This window comes from Hyperoodon ampullatus, assembly GCF_949752795.1.
Source record: "Hyperoodon ampullatus genome assembly, chromosome: 13".
NCBI lineage: Eukaryota > Metazoa > Chordata > Mammalia > Artiodactyla > Ziphiidae > Hyperoodon > Hyperoodon ampullatus.
The window spans coordinates 24,291,226-24,306,552 of NC_136926.1; the positions used below are offsets into that span (position 1 = coordinate 24,291,226).

Below are 15,327 nucleotides of genomic sequence, written 5' to 3' on the forward strand. Positions count from 1 at the left end.
CAGGAATTCCATACTGGGGCAACTTCTCTGTGTCAAAGTGACTTAGCGCCTCTGGGGTTATTTCTTTCTTACTAACATAATTTCAGACAGCAAATTTCTGATAGTTTGTGATTGTAGGGGAAAAAAAGAAATCCCGGTAAAAAAGTACAAGTAATAGTCACTCACACAGCATGGTTATCGGGACACTTTACAGTTGTTGTAACGTGACCTTGGGAGAAATGTTTCCCGTTTATACTGCAGCTGGCTTTGTCCGTGCCTGTCTGGACAGGCAAACTTTTACCTGCTTATTCCAAGCTAATCTTTACTTTCTCAGCTATAGACCCCCAAACAGAAGTCCTGAACTAAATGATTTAGTCGTTTTTCTTTTTCACTTCCCCTGATTGCATTACCTGAAACAGTCCAGTTCCACCCCCAATCAGTCACTCTGTTTCTAATAGCTATGGAAATGCACCTCGTCCCCACTGGTCACTACAGTACCTTCGAGTCCTCAGGGATCAGAGGTGACTCTCCCAAGGAAGCTGCTTCTCACCAGAGGCTGCTGTCCTGGAGGTGGCAGGAAACAGAATCTTTGCCACCTGCCACAGGCAGAGGGTTGGGGAGTGGGGCAGTCCCATCCCAAACCAAGGCAGCTCCATTGCCCACAAATTTCCAAGGCCCCTGTGGAAGTCTGAACCCAAGAATCTGCAGAAGTTGGGCCTCTAGCTGGCATCCCTCCTTCCCTGGAACTCTTCACCCTGATGGGCTCTGCCCAGCCTCCTTGCACTAGACGATCTAATTTTATATTTATATGGTACTTCCGTAAACAGATGCACGTCTCTGTATTTATTTATGTCTGTATTTATTGGCTTGTGATAAGTCAGGATTATCTTGAAAGAATGAACTGTGGCAATTTGCCATAAAATGATTGCAATAAAAATTTTATTTAGAAGTGATTAGAGATGTTTTAAGGTCATAACATCTTCACGAGTTGAGCTGGAAGGGAGCTTAATTAGAATGATCTTCTCCAACCCTTTCAGCTCACACAGGAGAAACTCTTTCAAACTCAGAGAGGTTAAGTCACCTGGCCAAGGTAACACAGCACCTCCAGAGCTAACTCTTGGACATAGATTCTCCTGTGGGCCTAGGCAGGTGGGGAATCCTTTGTTCTCTCTCCTCCTTGAAGAGATTTTTTTTAGGTTACTTTCGTAGTCCTGACAAGTGGCCCTGCTAACCATGGCTTTGTGTCTCAGATGATTAAGTCTTGTTCTTTAAATGGCTTTGTTTTGTCTCCAGGAGGCTCCCAGCTTTCTGATCGGCTGAGAAAACTGGCCTGTCTGGTCTGGTTCGGCTGCACTCCACACACCCCCACCCCCACCTCACTGCCGGGCGGGCCGGCTGACTCCAGCCGCTGCTCATGTGACCATCGCAGCTCCCTGTCCTGCTCCCTGTCCCAGGCCAGGGTGGACACTTTCAGGGGCCCCTTCTGGGAGGGGTACCAGGTAGGCACCCCAGCCCTGCCCATCCACCTCTGGAACAGCCAAGGGGATACAGGACAGGAGTGGTCGGACAGACTTGGGCAGATCAGAAGTCAGACCTCCTGCGCTGGTCCAGGGCTCTTTGGGCAGCGGGGACAGAATGTGGTTGGCCTCGCAATGTCGCACACCACTGCTGCTTGCCCTCCCCCTCCCCCTGTCCCCGACCTCCGGGAAGGCCTGCTCTGCCCTGCCCTTCCTTCCTCTGTTCTTTGGCCTTCCTTTCCCCTCAGCTACAGACCTTTTCCCCTTTCTCTCTGCTGACTTAGCAGCGTGCCGCCGGGCGTGGAGGGATTAATCAGTGACAGGAAGCTGCCTCTTTCGGAGCAGTGACTGCTGTGGTCAGGAGAGCCTTTGCCAGGCCAGCCCTAGGAATCGGTCCTGCTCCCCGCCTGCTGCTCACCCCTGCTCCTGCCATGGGGTGCCTTGGGGCCCTCCTCTTCCTGCTTGGGGGCCTGGGAGCTCTCGCCCAGATCTGCGGTGAGTACCTGGATCTACTCCGTGCCTCTTGCCTGCTGGGTCCTTAGAAGAGAGGACCATCTTGTCTAAGCCCCTCATTGTATAGCTGGAGGAACAGGCTCAGATGTGTGTGTGTGGTGGGGATGATTTAGCTGCCCCTCTGGGCTCCCACAGCAGTTTGGACTTAGCTGGACCTCAGTGTTGTAGCACATTGTATTGAGATGAATTGTATGTGACTCGCCGCCAGACAAGATCACTTCCATTAATTCAGTCATTTGTTCATTTATTCATTCAATACACATTGATTGAGCCTTCTGTGTGCCAGGCACCATGTTAGGCTTTGGGGAAAGAACAAAGAGCAAGACAGGTCTCCCCGCCTCCCTCCTAGAGCTTCCATTCTAGTGAAGGGGATGGCGGTCAAGAGGCAAGTCAGTGCTGTGTTGGGGCCTGTGATGAGTGCCAAAGGAAGCCCAAGGCGTGGAGGGTGTGGGGGAATGCCAATTCAGGGAGAAGGGGTGGGAAGGATTTCCAAGGACCAGGGGGTGATGCAGGAACTGAGACCTGAAGGAGGAAAAGGAGATGGCAAGGAAAGGAGTGAGGGGCGGGCACCCCAGCAGAGGGAAAGCGAGCGTGTGGAGACCCTGGCGGGTCATGGTGGTGGCAAGTCGTTTGCTTTACATTCCATACAGGGGCCTGCCTTCTCCGGTGCCCCTGGGAGTATCTCGGGAACTATTGGGGCCTATCAGGGAGTTGGAGCGCACAGGCTCAGGGCTGCTCGTGCCCTGGAGCCCCACGGGAAGCAGAGGCAGGAAGGGAAGGTGGGCCGCCCGCCTCTCTTCATCCCTCGTCGTCCTTTGCCCACAGCGTTTCACTCTGCCTACACCAGCAGGGTCTCCTGTGACCCTTGCAGAAACCGAGAGGCAGGTTCAGTCGTGTGCAGGTGACACATGAAGCAGTCAAGGGTTGAAGGGGCCAGGTGACCTGCCCAAGGCGCCCCAGGTTTCCAGGGCTTTGCTGGACTCAGTTCTCAGAACTCCAGGTCACAGTCTTCCCTGGGCACCAGGAGCCTCCTGCCCGGCATGTTCCACAATTGCCACCAGACCCCTCAGCCCTTGGCTCTCAGTTCCTGTCCAGGCAGTCCCCAGGGGAGACCCGGCACCCTCAGTGGGTGTGAACCTTTCAACAGTTGGTCCATAGGCCTGACCCCAAAAGAGCCCTGGACTGGGTTCGGGGGTGCAGCCCACTGCTGCTGGGCCATTTAGTCACTCCCAGTCTCATTCACTCACTTGTAAAATGGGCTAAGAATGCTCCCCTGCCTTCCTCCTTGGTGTGATGCAAGGATCCCACCACCTGCTTTACCAGGTTCAAGCCCTGTGTGGCTGTGAAACTGACCCAGTCCTGCACTAGTGCCCATGCAGGGTGGGCTCCCGTGCTTCCTCTTGTCAAAGCCAGTCCTCAGCTGGCAGAGCTGGGCGGCCCTGTGAGCTGGAGGCCCTGAGGGGAGGGAGCTCACTTTTATTACCCCGGGTGAATCTTAGCAGCTCCTTCCTGCTAAGGAGGCTGAACTGTGTTTACCCACCTCTCTTTACAGCACCAGCTCCTCTTCCTATCACGCTAATCCCAGGGCTGACTCACCCACTGGAGGTCAGAGCCCAGGGTGGGGCGGGGCTCCCTCCAGTTTGAAGAAAAGGGAGAGGAAAAGAGAACTGTGGAGGGAGAGATAAGGAGAGAGACAGGCTGAGAGATGGAGAGAATGAGATAGATCCAGAGAGAGAGAGAGAGGGAAATTCCTACAGAAATGGGGGCAGGCACACAGAAAAGCACTGAGAAGGAGAAAGGAAAAGAGAAACAGCCCCCTCCCCAGTTCCTTTGCTCCGTCCCCTGGGAGGGGCGGCCTGCCCAGCAGCTGGAGCCCCACAGCAACTGGGAGGCAGTAAATGGGGAAAAGTCTAAAGTGGCTCCAAGGCCACCTACCCAGCTCAGGTTCCCTCCCTGAGGGAGGAAAGCGCCAGTCAGCTGGAGCTGGGAAGCACCCCTAAAGCTTCTGCTTCCCTCGTGGGTAAATCCCTAAGCACACAGATAAATGGTCGCAAAGGATGATGGCTTTCTAACAATTCACCTCACAATCTCAGGTCCTTTTCACCTAAACTGAGGGGGCAGGAAAAGCGTTATTTTGAGATCTGCCCAGAGGAAGTTCACCAGGCAGCCCCAGTTAGCCAGTGGGCAGGCTGCAGTGTTTTTGTTTTTGTTTTTTTTTAATTGGAATATAGTTGATTTACAATGTTGTGTTAGTTCCAGGTATACAGCAAAGTGAATCAGTTATACATATATATCCACTTGTTTTGAAGATTCTTTCCCCATATAGGTCATTACAGAGTATTGAGTAGAGTTCCCTGTGCTATACAATAGGTCCTTATTACTTATCTATTCTATATATAGTAGTGTGTATATGTCAATCCCAGTCTCCTAATTTATCTGCCCCCCTTCACCCCTGGTAACCATAGTTTTGTTTTCTACATCTGTGACTCTATTTCTGTTTTAAAACTGGTTCTGTAATCTGTTCCCAGTGTGAGTTGAAGTTTTTGTAAATGGGTAGAACGCTCCCACAACTTTGGACTTCTGTTTCCTCTTTTGTGCAATGCAGTGATGACAGTACCTACGTCACAGGGCTGGCCTGAGGACCGAGGGAGGTGGGGTGCAGTGCCTGGGGCACCCCACGCTGCTCGGCATCCAGTCTCTCTGTCACTCCTGATGGGCAGAGTGGCTGCCTGGCACCCGCTTCCTCTGCCCTGGGCCCACCACCTCTCCCTGGCCCACTCCAGCCACTCTTTCAGGATACCAGCTTTTCCCCTGTTACCCCTGCCTCTTCCTACAGTCGGACTCCCGCATACGAGTAGGGTGTGTGCCAGGTGACAGTAAGGTGGGGATGTTTATTCCCTGGAGAAGACCCTGGTAAGGTGTCGCTGGTGGCATGGCCCTGCGACCTCACTTGGCCTGTTCTCTTTCCTAAGAAATAACAGAGGTGGACAGCACGCTGGTGGAGAGGCTGGGCCAGCGCCTCTTGCCCTGGATGGACCGGCTCTCCCCGGAGCAGCTGAACCCCAGTATCTACGTGGGCCTGCGCCTCTCCAGCCTGCAGGCTGGGGCCAAGGAGGCCCACTACCTGCACAGCCTCAAGCTCAGCTACCAGCAGAGCCTCCTGAGGTCTGGCCACGCTCTCTCTCCTCTTTTCCCCATGGCGTGCTCCACATCCTAAGAGACAGGAGATCTGCGTTCCGGTTTGGGCCTGTCACTGCTTTGTTGGGAGACCTTAGGGCAAGTTTCATCTCCTCTGGGCCTTTCTCCATCTGTGGAATGGGATTGGTCTGACTAGACTGGAGATGCCAATCCGGGGCCCTTGGGCGGCTACTGTACCCTCCGGTACCTGAGGCAGACATTACTAATCCATGGCCACACTCTTTCATACTGAGCCCAGCAGCAGTATCGGACTATCCGTGCTCCCTTTCCAGGGGGCATTAAGAGGAAGCCTGTTCTTAGGTCCAGCACGGGAGTCTGAATGAGAGGTGAAGGGTCAGGACCACCATGGAGCATCTCTTGCTTGGACTCCCTCTTGAGAAGTGGATGCAGGGCAGGGAGAGGAAAGAAAGGGGAGAGTGTATGGGTGAAGTGTGACCAAAATGGTGGGGCAAACAGGTCATTTGGATGCAAGAGCCCTTAGAGTTTGTCCTTGAGTTTAATTTCTCATCTTTATGAAATAAGCGTGACATACACAACTTACATAACTGACTACATCTGCTTTTGGCAGGTCTTGGAAATGTTCCAACTGCTAGGATTTTTTCCGCTTCATAGTGGTGGTGGTGGGGCACCCCAAGCCAGGCTTACCAGGGTGGCACTTTCTCACTGAAGTGTTGTTAACTGGCGTTGTCCTATGTCTGCCTCCAGCAATGACAACAGTGACTCCGAGGCCAAGCCCTCCATGGGCCAGCTGGCCCTCTACCTGCTCGCTCTCCGGGCCAACTGCGAGTTTGTTGGAGGCCGCAAGGGGGGCAGACTGGTCTCACAGCTGAAGCGATTCCTGGAGGACGAGAAGGGGGCCATTGGTGAGGAGGCAAGGTCTGCCAGGGCGGGGGAGGGCGCATCAGACAACATTGTCTGGTGAAACATCTACATCAGAACTTCGGGTTTTCTCCCCAGGCCTCTTTCCTGCCCTCCATTCTGCCTTGTCTCCATATCCGCTAGAGGCTTGGGCCTGCCCCGGTAGCCATTCTTGATCAAGCCTTTCCTGCATCCCACATACACTCTGTTGGCAAGCCCTGCTGCTCACCCACCAAGACTGGCCTGATTACCCACCTCTGGGACAGCTGCACAGCCTCCCTACTACTCACTCCTTACCTCTCTCCACTAACTTTCCTGCCTCCTACCTCAATCTGGCACACACAGAGCCAGCCTTTAAATATAAATCTGATCTTGTTAGTGCTGCTTAAATCCTCCAGCAGCTGCTCCCTGCTGTGTTCACAGCCCTCAGGCCCAGCCTGTCTGCCCTTTTCTCCTCTCCAGGCCCTGCCCACCCACCCTCTGGCTCACCCACTCGCCCGCCCCTGTGTGGGCTCTGGCCACCCTGGCCTTCTCTCAGCTTACAAACCAGCGTCTTGACATATGTTTCCTCTATCTGGAAGGTTTCCTTCCCCTTCTAGCTCACTCCTACTCCACCTTTACCTCTCCCCCGCCCTTTCTCCCCAGCATCCCTGACTCAGAGAATCCTTCCCCGACTCCCCAGCTACTCAAAGACCTCTGTTATTTGGCTATGTGGACCTCGGTCCACAGTTCAGTTATAATCACGATCTCGTGAGCGTGGGTTGTGTTATTTCCGGAGGCCCTGGCTGCACTGTGCCTGGTCTGTCATCACTATTCATACCTCCAAGCACAGCGCCTGACACTTAGTGGGGTTTCAGCAAGTATGAGTCAAGGGAATGAAGGAAAGATGGATCCCACGACCCAAAGGACAGTGTCGGGAAGTGCAGGCAATGGGTCCAGTGCTGGCAGTGCTGGTTGCTGGGAGGGGACAGACAGGTCACCCCTCAAGCCCAGCATGACAGCCCCACCCTGTGGTTTTCTCCCTCCCAGGGCATAATCACCAGGGCCACCCTCACACCAGCTACTACCAGTACGGCCTGGGCATCCTGGCCCTGTGTGTCCACCAGAAGCGGGTCCATGACAGTGTGGTGGGCAAGCTCCTGTATGCTGTGGAACACGAACAGCATCTCCAGCAGGGCCACTTCCCTGTGGGTGAGTGAGCCAGACCCTGAAGGCCAGGCTGGCACTCCTCCAGCCCCCTGCCCCAAATGAAGGCCTCCACCCCTGGTTCCATGCTCACCTTTCCTTGGGACCCCTCCTATCGAGTCCACTAGGAGCGCAATGGTGAGGGTTTGTTGTGGTGCAGGGGCTGCGAGCCAGCGCTGGGGCTGGACCGTCTTCCTGACCCCATCCTCCATCGCATACTTACTGTAGGTCACCCTGGACAGATCAGCTGGCCTGTCTGGCTCAGCTTCTCTGGTAAAATAAGCCCCCAGCAGCATCTCAATAAAAGATGCCTTACATGTAAAGGGCATAGCATGGTGCCCAGCATGGAGAAAGTTCTGGATACACAGCTATGATGTACTCATCAAATGAGCTGAGAGGCCTGAGGCCTGGATTCTGGATCTGCTTCCTCACTGTGTGACCTTGGGTTTCCAGTGCCCTTTCTTGTCATCATGATTGCAAGGTCTCCTTCTAGGCCTGGCTGTGTTCTGTGAGTGTGTGTGCCTCGCATAGGGCGGGGTAGGATGGAGTAGGTTGGAGGTGGGGAGGGTAGGTACCCAGAGAGAAGAAGGCAGCAGGGCCCCTGCCAGCAGAGAGCTTGTTCTGCCTCAGAAGCTTATAGAAAACCCACCGCGGACACATTAAATCATCCCAGGGTGGGGAGCTTAAAACCCCCCAGGGCCCAAGCAGCTCCCTGGACCTAATAAACCAGACCACCTGGGGGTGGACCCAGGCACCTGCTCCTTTAAAAATCTCCTGGTGAGGAATTCCCTGGCGGTCCAGTGGTAGGGACTCTGCTCTTTCACTGCCGAGGGCCCAGGTTTGAGCCCTGGTTGGAGAGCTAAGATCCCACAAGCTGTGTAGCACGGCCAGGAAAAAAAAAAAAGAAAAATCAAACAAACTCCCCTGGTGATTCTAAAGTGCAGGCAGGTTTGGGAACAAGTGTGTAGGCTAAAGTCCTCTTGGCCCTCCCTCCTCCAATCTCTCTCCCCAACCTCTAACCCCCAGGCAGCAGACAGGGATATGGTGACCACCCATCCCAGTTTGCCATCCTGGAAACTGGGCAGACTGGGCTGTTGGTCCCCCTAGCTGGTGGAAACTTTCTGAAATGCTGCTCTGACCATATTGTCCCCCTACCTCCAGCCCTCCTGTGACTGCCCGTTGCCCCAAGGTCCTGCCCGGGCTGACCCCACTTGGCTCTGTCCCTTGCAGACACACTGGCCATGGCGGGCTTGGCCTTCTCCTGTCTGGAGCTATCCAACCTCAACCCAAATCAGAGAAACCGGAGCACTGTGGCCCTCAGGAGAGTGCAAGAGAAGATCCTGAAAGCCCAGACCCCAGAGGGCCACTTTGGGAATGTCTACAGCACCCCTCTGGCACTGCAGGTGGGAAGGAGACTCTGGGCTGGGCTCCACCCTGGTGGCTGGTGGGAGGTGGACCGGTGGGGTGCTGGAAGACCTGGCCCCTCCCGCTGGCTGACCCGCCTCCTCTTCCCCATTCGGTCACCAGTTGCTGATGGCCTCCCTTAGGCCCACGGTGGAGCTGGGCACAGCATGCCTCAAAGCCAAGGCTGCTCTGTTGGCCAGCCTACAGCACAAGGCCTTCCAGAACCCTCTCATGATTTCTCAGCTGCTGCCCATCCTGAACCAGAAGAGCTATGTGGATCTCATCTCCCCAGACTGTGAGGCACCAAGAGGTAGCCGGGCCTTTCATAGAAGCCCTGCTCTTTTCAATCTGCAATGAGGTCTGCCTGTCCCAGGAAGGGAACTTGCTCCATCTTGATTTACTGAGTCAACAGGGGTTTGCAGGTGTGCGTGGGACACACGGGCAGCTAAGATGCAGTCACATGCTAGAAGCTCACAGTGTGGGGAGGGAGATATCAAATGGTGAGCTGTGGGCAGGCCATGAATCTCCAGCCCCTTGTGTGATCCCCAGTACAGAAGTGTTCGAATGAATGAATGGCGAGAGACACATTTTGGTTAGCTCTGATACATCATAATGAGTCCCAGTTAGCTGCTTGAATCAGGGCTTCATCTTGGGGAGGGACTGGGGTGGGTGGGTGAGATTTGCCAGGGGAGAAGAGGGAAGGAAAGGCAGAGCAGGGAGGGGGGCAGCAAGGGCAAAGGCTCAGGTGTACAAGACTGGAGTTGGGGGGAAGGGTCTCACTAAAGAGTGGAGTCTGAGACAATGAGCTGGAGTGGCAGGCAGGAGGGTGAAAAGGAGGGGAGGCCCTCAGAGGTAACATGTATGTTCTAGAAAGAACCCTGGGTGGGGGGTGCTTGTGGCAGAGAGGTGGGAGGGGGATCCTAGAGGCAGAAAAACCAGTGAGGGGCCTGACCTTGGGTGGCGAGGGTGGTGGGAGCTGAGGGACAGGGGAGGCTGGGAAGGCAGCCAGGTGGTGGTGGTGTTGACCAGGATGGGACCGAGGGGAAGGAGGAGGTCTCGATGGGCCACAGTGTCTTCCAGGGAAGAAAGGAGGACTAAGGCCTGGCCCCCTGCCCTCAGACCAACTGCCCCTTCCCCTCTCCCTGGCACAGTCCTGTTGGAACCAGCTACAGAGACCCCTTCACAGACCCAAGTCCCAGAGTTCATCCATGTCACGCTGAAGGTCTCCAGCATCTTTTCTTCATACAGACACTCCGTCTCTGTCCCTGTCAACTCCTCTTTGGAAGATGTCCTGAAGAAGGCCCAGGAGCACAGCAGATTCAGGTGAGACTGCCCCCCCACCCCCCATCTCCCAGCCCTCACCCGACTCAACCCCACATCCCCAAAACGGGACATGGATGGGGCAAGGGATGGAGAGAGGGTTCCCTTGGGAGAGGCCTGGGCTCTCTTCCACCTTCTCCGCCGCCGACTCACCCACGCTGTGACAGAAACAGGCATCATGATTAGGAGAGCAGGCTCCCGAGGCAGACCCTCCACATCTGGAATCCCAGCTCTGCCGCTCTCCAGCTAGGGACCAGGCCAGTTATTTTCCTGCAGCTCACGAGGATGGCAGTTGTGCTCCCCACATCCACCAGAGCCCATGCAGGAGTCCAGGAATTAGTGCGCAGAGAGGACATGGTACATGCTTTTTGTGTGCAGGGTCCCGCACTTAGAAGTGCTCGATACATGTTAGCTTTCAGAAGAATAAGAATTTTTATTATCAAGCGATCTTGGTCTAATCCCTGTGATTATTTAATTACCTGCGCAAGCCCTCTGCAGAATGTGGAGGTGGGACAACAGCCTTAAACTTGCTTCTCACCCTGAGATTTGACAGATCTGAGGACAAGCATTTCCAGAGCACTGCTCTGTGCCAGCTGTGTCTGTGCCCAAATAAGATGGGAGAGATCACCAGTGAGGATCTGGCCCAGAGGATGAGTACCTTCCACCAGACCCCACTAGACCCCAGACTTCTCTTCTAGAAAAATGTGCCTCAGTTTGAGAGGGTCCCAATTTCTGTCCCCAACTGGAGCTCCCAAAGGACAGCATCCTGCTGCCAGGGAGGACTCACAGCTGGCACCTTGGAGTCGTCTGGGGCAGGGAATTTCAGGCCAGAGATACGCAAAAACCCCTATAAAGGATGAAAATTCCCCCAGACCCCAGGTTAAGTGATTTCTGTAATAATATGTCTTAGATGTGTACTAATGTTTACTCTTTAAAGTCCTTTCTGTTTTTGGCTCTTAGGCGGCTATAAATCCTAAACAGCTTTGCAAATTAAGTACAAAGAAAACTGTGAAACCAATAACATTCAAATAGGGACTGTCTGCTGAGGAGCAGGTGTACACACCAGTGCCAGTGAGCCTGACATGCTCAGCACTTTCTCGGGTTTGAGCTGCCATCAGGCGGAGTTTGCACAGGCAGCTGCAGCTTGTAGACTCTTCCGTGGCCCCGAACATGCCACTTATTACCAAGCCGACCTCAGTCCTCTGGGGGCCACACACCCTGGGCACCCTTGGGAGGCCTTAGTCCGGCAGGCCCTGGGATTACCTAGAACCTGCTGGTATTTGTGTTTGGATATTGTCATCAAAATGGAAAAAATTTTGAACTTAACATTTTTATTCAGAACTCCAGGACTCAGAAAACGTCAGGGATGCCAATCTGAGAAATGATTCTCTTGGTGTTGGAGGGGGTGTGGAGGCACATTTGAGGCATGTGAGTGCACAGCAGAGAAAGCTGGATTCTAGAAGGAGAGAGAGGAAAAGAGACAGAGAGAAACGGAGAGAAAGAGACAGAAAGAGGAGAGAGAGAAACGGAGAGAGGCCGGTACAGAGCGGTTCTCCGGGCAGCCATGTGGCCCTGCACTTAAGGGAGGACTGGGGACGGGCTGCTCCCTAAAACCTTCCCTTTGACCAGGTCACCCTGAGGGTATTTCTGTTTCTTAAAACTATGAAAACCCTCCCTCTCTAAGAACAGCACCATTGATAAGGAGACAGGAAGGACAGGGCCACAGTGTTTTAAGAGGATCCCTTTGGGGACTTCCCTGGCGGTCCAGTGGTTCAGACTCCAGGCTTCCACTGCAGGGGGCGCGGGTTTGATCCCTGGTCCAGGAACTAGGATCCGGGATCCCTTTGTGTTTGTGGCAGTGGCGTCAGGGAAGGGTGGCACGAAGAAGGAGTCTCTTGGTTGCAAAAGCCAGGAATCTAATCCAAGCCTCTCTGGTAGTGGGGAGCATGGGGTGTGTACAGTCGGAGAGAAGACTGAGCAACCCAGCCACAAGGATGGGGGTGCCCCTGAGCCACAGAAACTTCTGGAACCAGAGACCCAGAGCCACCACTGGGTGTTTCTGCCTCTGTCTTGCCTGTTCCTGCTTCTTTCTCACGCTGGCCTCACTGTTTCTCGTGGGCCATTGTCAGCTTCTGATTCCCACCCCCTGCAATGTCAGCCCCCAGAGGGGATGCAGTCCCCCGAGTGGGCGGTGTCCGTGGGGCTGGAGAGGAGGTGTGGAGGAGAGACCCATGGTGGGGTGGCCCAGGAAGGGTTTGGCTCGCGCTGCCCTGAGAGCGAGGGCAGGACTTGCCTTGTGTGGGTGGTTCTGCTTCTGCCCCTGGGTCGAGGGGAGCAAAAGTCACCTTTTCTCCCTCTTTGCCTGCCCCTTTCTTAGGTACAGAACACAGGCCTCCTTGTCAGGCCCCTACCTGACCTCCGTGATGGGGAAGAAAGCTGGGGAACGTGAGTTCTGGCAACTCCTCCGAGCCCCCGACACCCCCCTGCTGCAAGGTGAGTCTGGTGGCCAGCCCCCTCTGGATGTGTCCCCAGCCCAGCCCTGTCCCAGCACTGAGGCTTTGTCGACTCACACCAGCTTTCCCCTGAACCTTCCTGGGCCTCAGCCTCAGATAACCACTGATGCTCAAGTTTGCATATAATATATTTAACTGTATTCTGAAGAATTTTTATATACGTTATTGTGGCAACTCTAGGAAAGCAGATAGGCAAAAAAGAAGAAAATTAAAATTGCCCATAATCCGCTACCCAGAAATAACTTCTTTTAACTTTTGGTATATTTTCTTCCAGATAATTTTTTAAATATGTACGTTTGTTTTTTCATAGAAATGAAGCCATACTCTATAGCAGTGCTCTCCGATAGAAATAAAATGTGAGCCACATGTGTAATTCTAAATTCTGCAGTTGGTGAAACTAATATTAATAATATATCTTATTTAGTCCAATACATCCAAAATATCATTCCAAGATGTAATCAATCCAAAATTATTAATGACATTTTGCATGCCTGGTTTTTGTACTTTTCAAGTGCTCAGTAGCCACATGTGGCTGATGGCTGGCATATCAAATGGCACAGCTCTATATACTGTTTTGCAATTTATTTTTTTCAGCCTTAACATATTGTAGCCATCCTTCTGTGTTGATATATGTAGGTCTTCCCCTTTCTTTGTAATAGCCACATAGGATATCTCATCCAGCAGGGTGCTTTGGGCTGCAAGTAACAGAAATGTAATACAAACTAGCTTCCACGACATCCATTGGCTCATCCATTGGCTCATGTGACCAGATTCCAGTGGGAGCAAGGACTTCAGCCTCAGCCCCACCTCCCTGTGACTCTCCTCCTCTCTTTGCTGGCTTCCTACCTCCAGAGAGGCTACTCTGTGTCTTCCTGGGGCTGCTCCCTTTTATGACTTGGGAAACTTGTCTCTGAATCCCCCAGCAAATGTCTCCTGGCATCCTGAAGGCGGACTTGGGACACAGGCGCGTTCCTGGACCCATCCCTGTTGCTAGAGATGGCCCAGGTTCTGCGCCCATCATTGGCTAGAGAGAAGGGGTCATGGCAAGACTGGCTTAGGCCAGTTAGGGCCCAGCCCTGGCGTGGAGTGGGATGGGTGGACCACAGCTTATCAACTCCTGCTGGACCTTTAGGGTGTCTCCAGTTTTAACTCTTATGCCCCAAGCTGTCATAAGCATCCCTGAGCATCTGCCCAGTTACGAGACAGACTCTTAAGGGTCATCTGTCCCCGCTCCTGCTACCTGGAACTTCTAGTGGGCATTTGTCATGGGCCAGGCATGGGGCCAAGTGCTTTACAGAAGGTGGGACTCGCTGAGGGAGCCCAGTAAAAAGCATTCTCTTTTCCTGCCTGGCTTCTGGACAAATTGAGAAATAAAACCAAGAGGTGACAGATGGAGAGACCAGATCTGGCCTCTATTACTGATAAAGGCTGGACAGAGGAGGTAGCTGAGGGGGAGAGCCCGATGGACTCGGCCATGAGGCAGACGTGGGTGGTTGTGTCCTCTACCTACCCCCCTCGACTCCCACTCCAGCAGGAAGCCCACTCTCATGGGGAAAAAGGAGGGCCCGGTTGTTGATATCACTATTATCCTCACTTTAGAAATGGGAACACCAGCACTCAGAGAGGTTAAATAACCTGCCCAGAGTCACACCCCTAGTGAGTGCAGAGCTGGGGCTTGACCAAGGTGTCGTGCTGGAGCCTGGATTGTCCCTAGTGAGCAAAGGCTGACTTCACTCATAGTCCCCAGACCACACCGAGCAGGTCCCTCTTCCTGATGGCCCTTTGGGGGACTATGAAGATAGTGACCCTGCCGGTCAGCTGTTGTCAGGGTCTCTGGTTCCTTTGGCCCCATGTTGGTTATCCGGTGTGCTGTCCCATACCCTCCCACACCCTCTGGGGTCCCCCACTGCAAAATGAGCCTGTGGGTCTCAGCGACCCTGAGGTCACAACTGAGTTCAGAGTCTCCAGACTGGCTCTGGACAGGCCCCCAGTCTCCCACCACCAAGCCCTGAGCCCATCTTACAGACCGTGGCCTCAGGGCAGGGGTCCAGAAGTTGAGGTTGGTGGGGGGAACACTCTGCCCTGTTAACTCCCATCCCACAATATTTCTGCAGGTATTGCTGACTACAGACCCAGGGATGGAGAAGCCATCGAGCTGAGGCTGGTTGGCTGGTAGACCCCAGGCTCACCACCCCAGCTGCCTCCCACACTTCCTGGGCTTCTGCCCTCCCTCCAGACATCCCTGTAACAGGCACACGCCTGACCCTGCTGCCTCCTCTTGTGCACTTGTCCCCGGATCGCCACAGCCACCACCCCTGTGGGGGTCCTAAACCACCACCCACCCTGGAGCAGGGAGCCCAGCACCTTCCCCGGCAGGTCTGACTGCCCAGGTCTGGCCCCACCTGGCCCCGCAGGTGTCCCGTGAAGGCCACTCGTAGGCTGGAGGGCGTGAGCATCTCAGGCTCCTTGGCACGAGGAGGCCACCGGCTGCTGGCGTTGTGAGTACCGCTTGCTCTGGGATGGGGGTCCTGCAAGGAGAGCTCTGTGGCCCTGACCATAGCTTTCCACTCTTCACTCCATCGGGGCTGCTGCCCCAGAGCTGACTGCGGCATAGCAGCTGGCGAGGGCTCTGCAGGGCTGCTGTCAGCCCACCTCCAAAATGATTAAAGAATTGATTGTGCACATGCCCCAGGGTCCTGATGCCTCATGCTTGGAGCCCGTGCTGGGGCTGGGAGCAGAGAAGGGGGAGAGAGGCCCATGGGGAGCAGAGGAGGGGGGTGAGCATTCTCCTGGGTACAGGTAGGGGGTGCACAGGAACGGTGCTGGCGGTGGTGACGCTG

At 54.3% G+C, this 15,327-nt stretch overlaps 1 protein-coding gene across 1 annotated transcript; it reads left to right on the forward strand.

Annotated features, from left to right (window-relative positions):
• Positions 1-1,927: 1,927 nt before the first annotated feature.
• On the forward strand, positions 1,928-15,174 carry TCN2 (transcobalamin 2; the record flags this gene model as incomplete). Its single annotated transcript, XM_079717682.1, has 9 exons — positions 1,928-1,991; positions 4,982-5,210; positions 5,913-6,070; positions 7,095-7,256; positions 8,481-8,653; positions 8,778-8,964; positions 9,806-9,977; positions 12,352-12,467; positions 14,602-15,174. The coding sequence occupies 9 exons, from the start codon at positions 1,928-1,930 to the stop codon at positions 14,661-14,663; spliced, it is 1,323 nt and encodes a 440-aa protein (XP_079573808.1). The 3' UTR covers positions 14,664-15,174.
• Between the last annotated feature and the right edge of the window lie 153 nt (positions 15,175-15,327).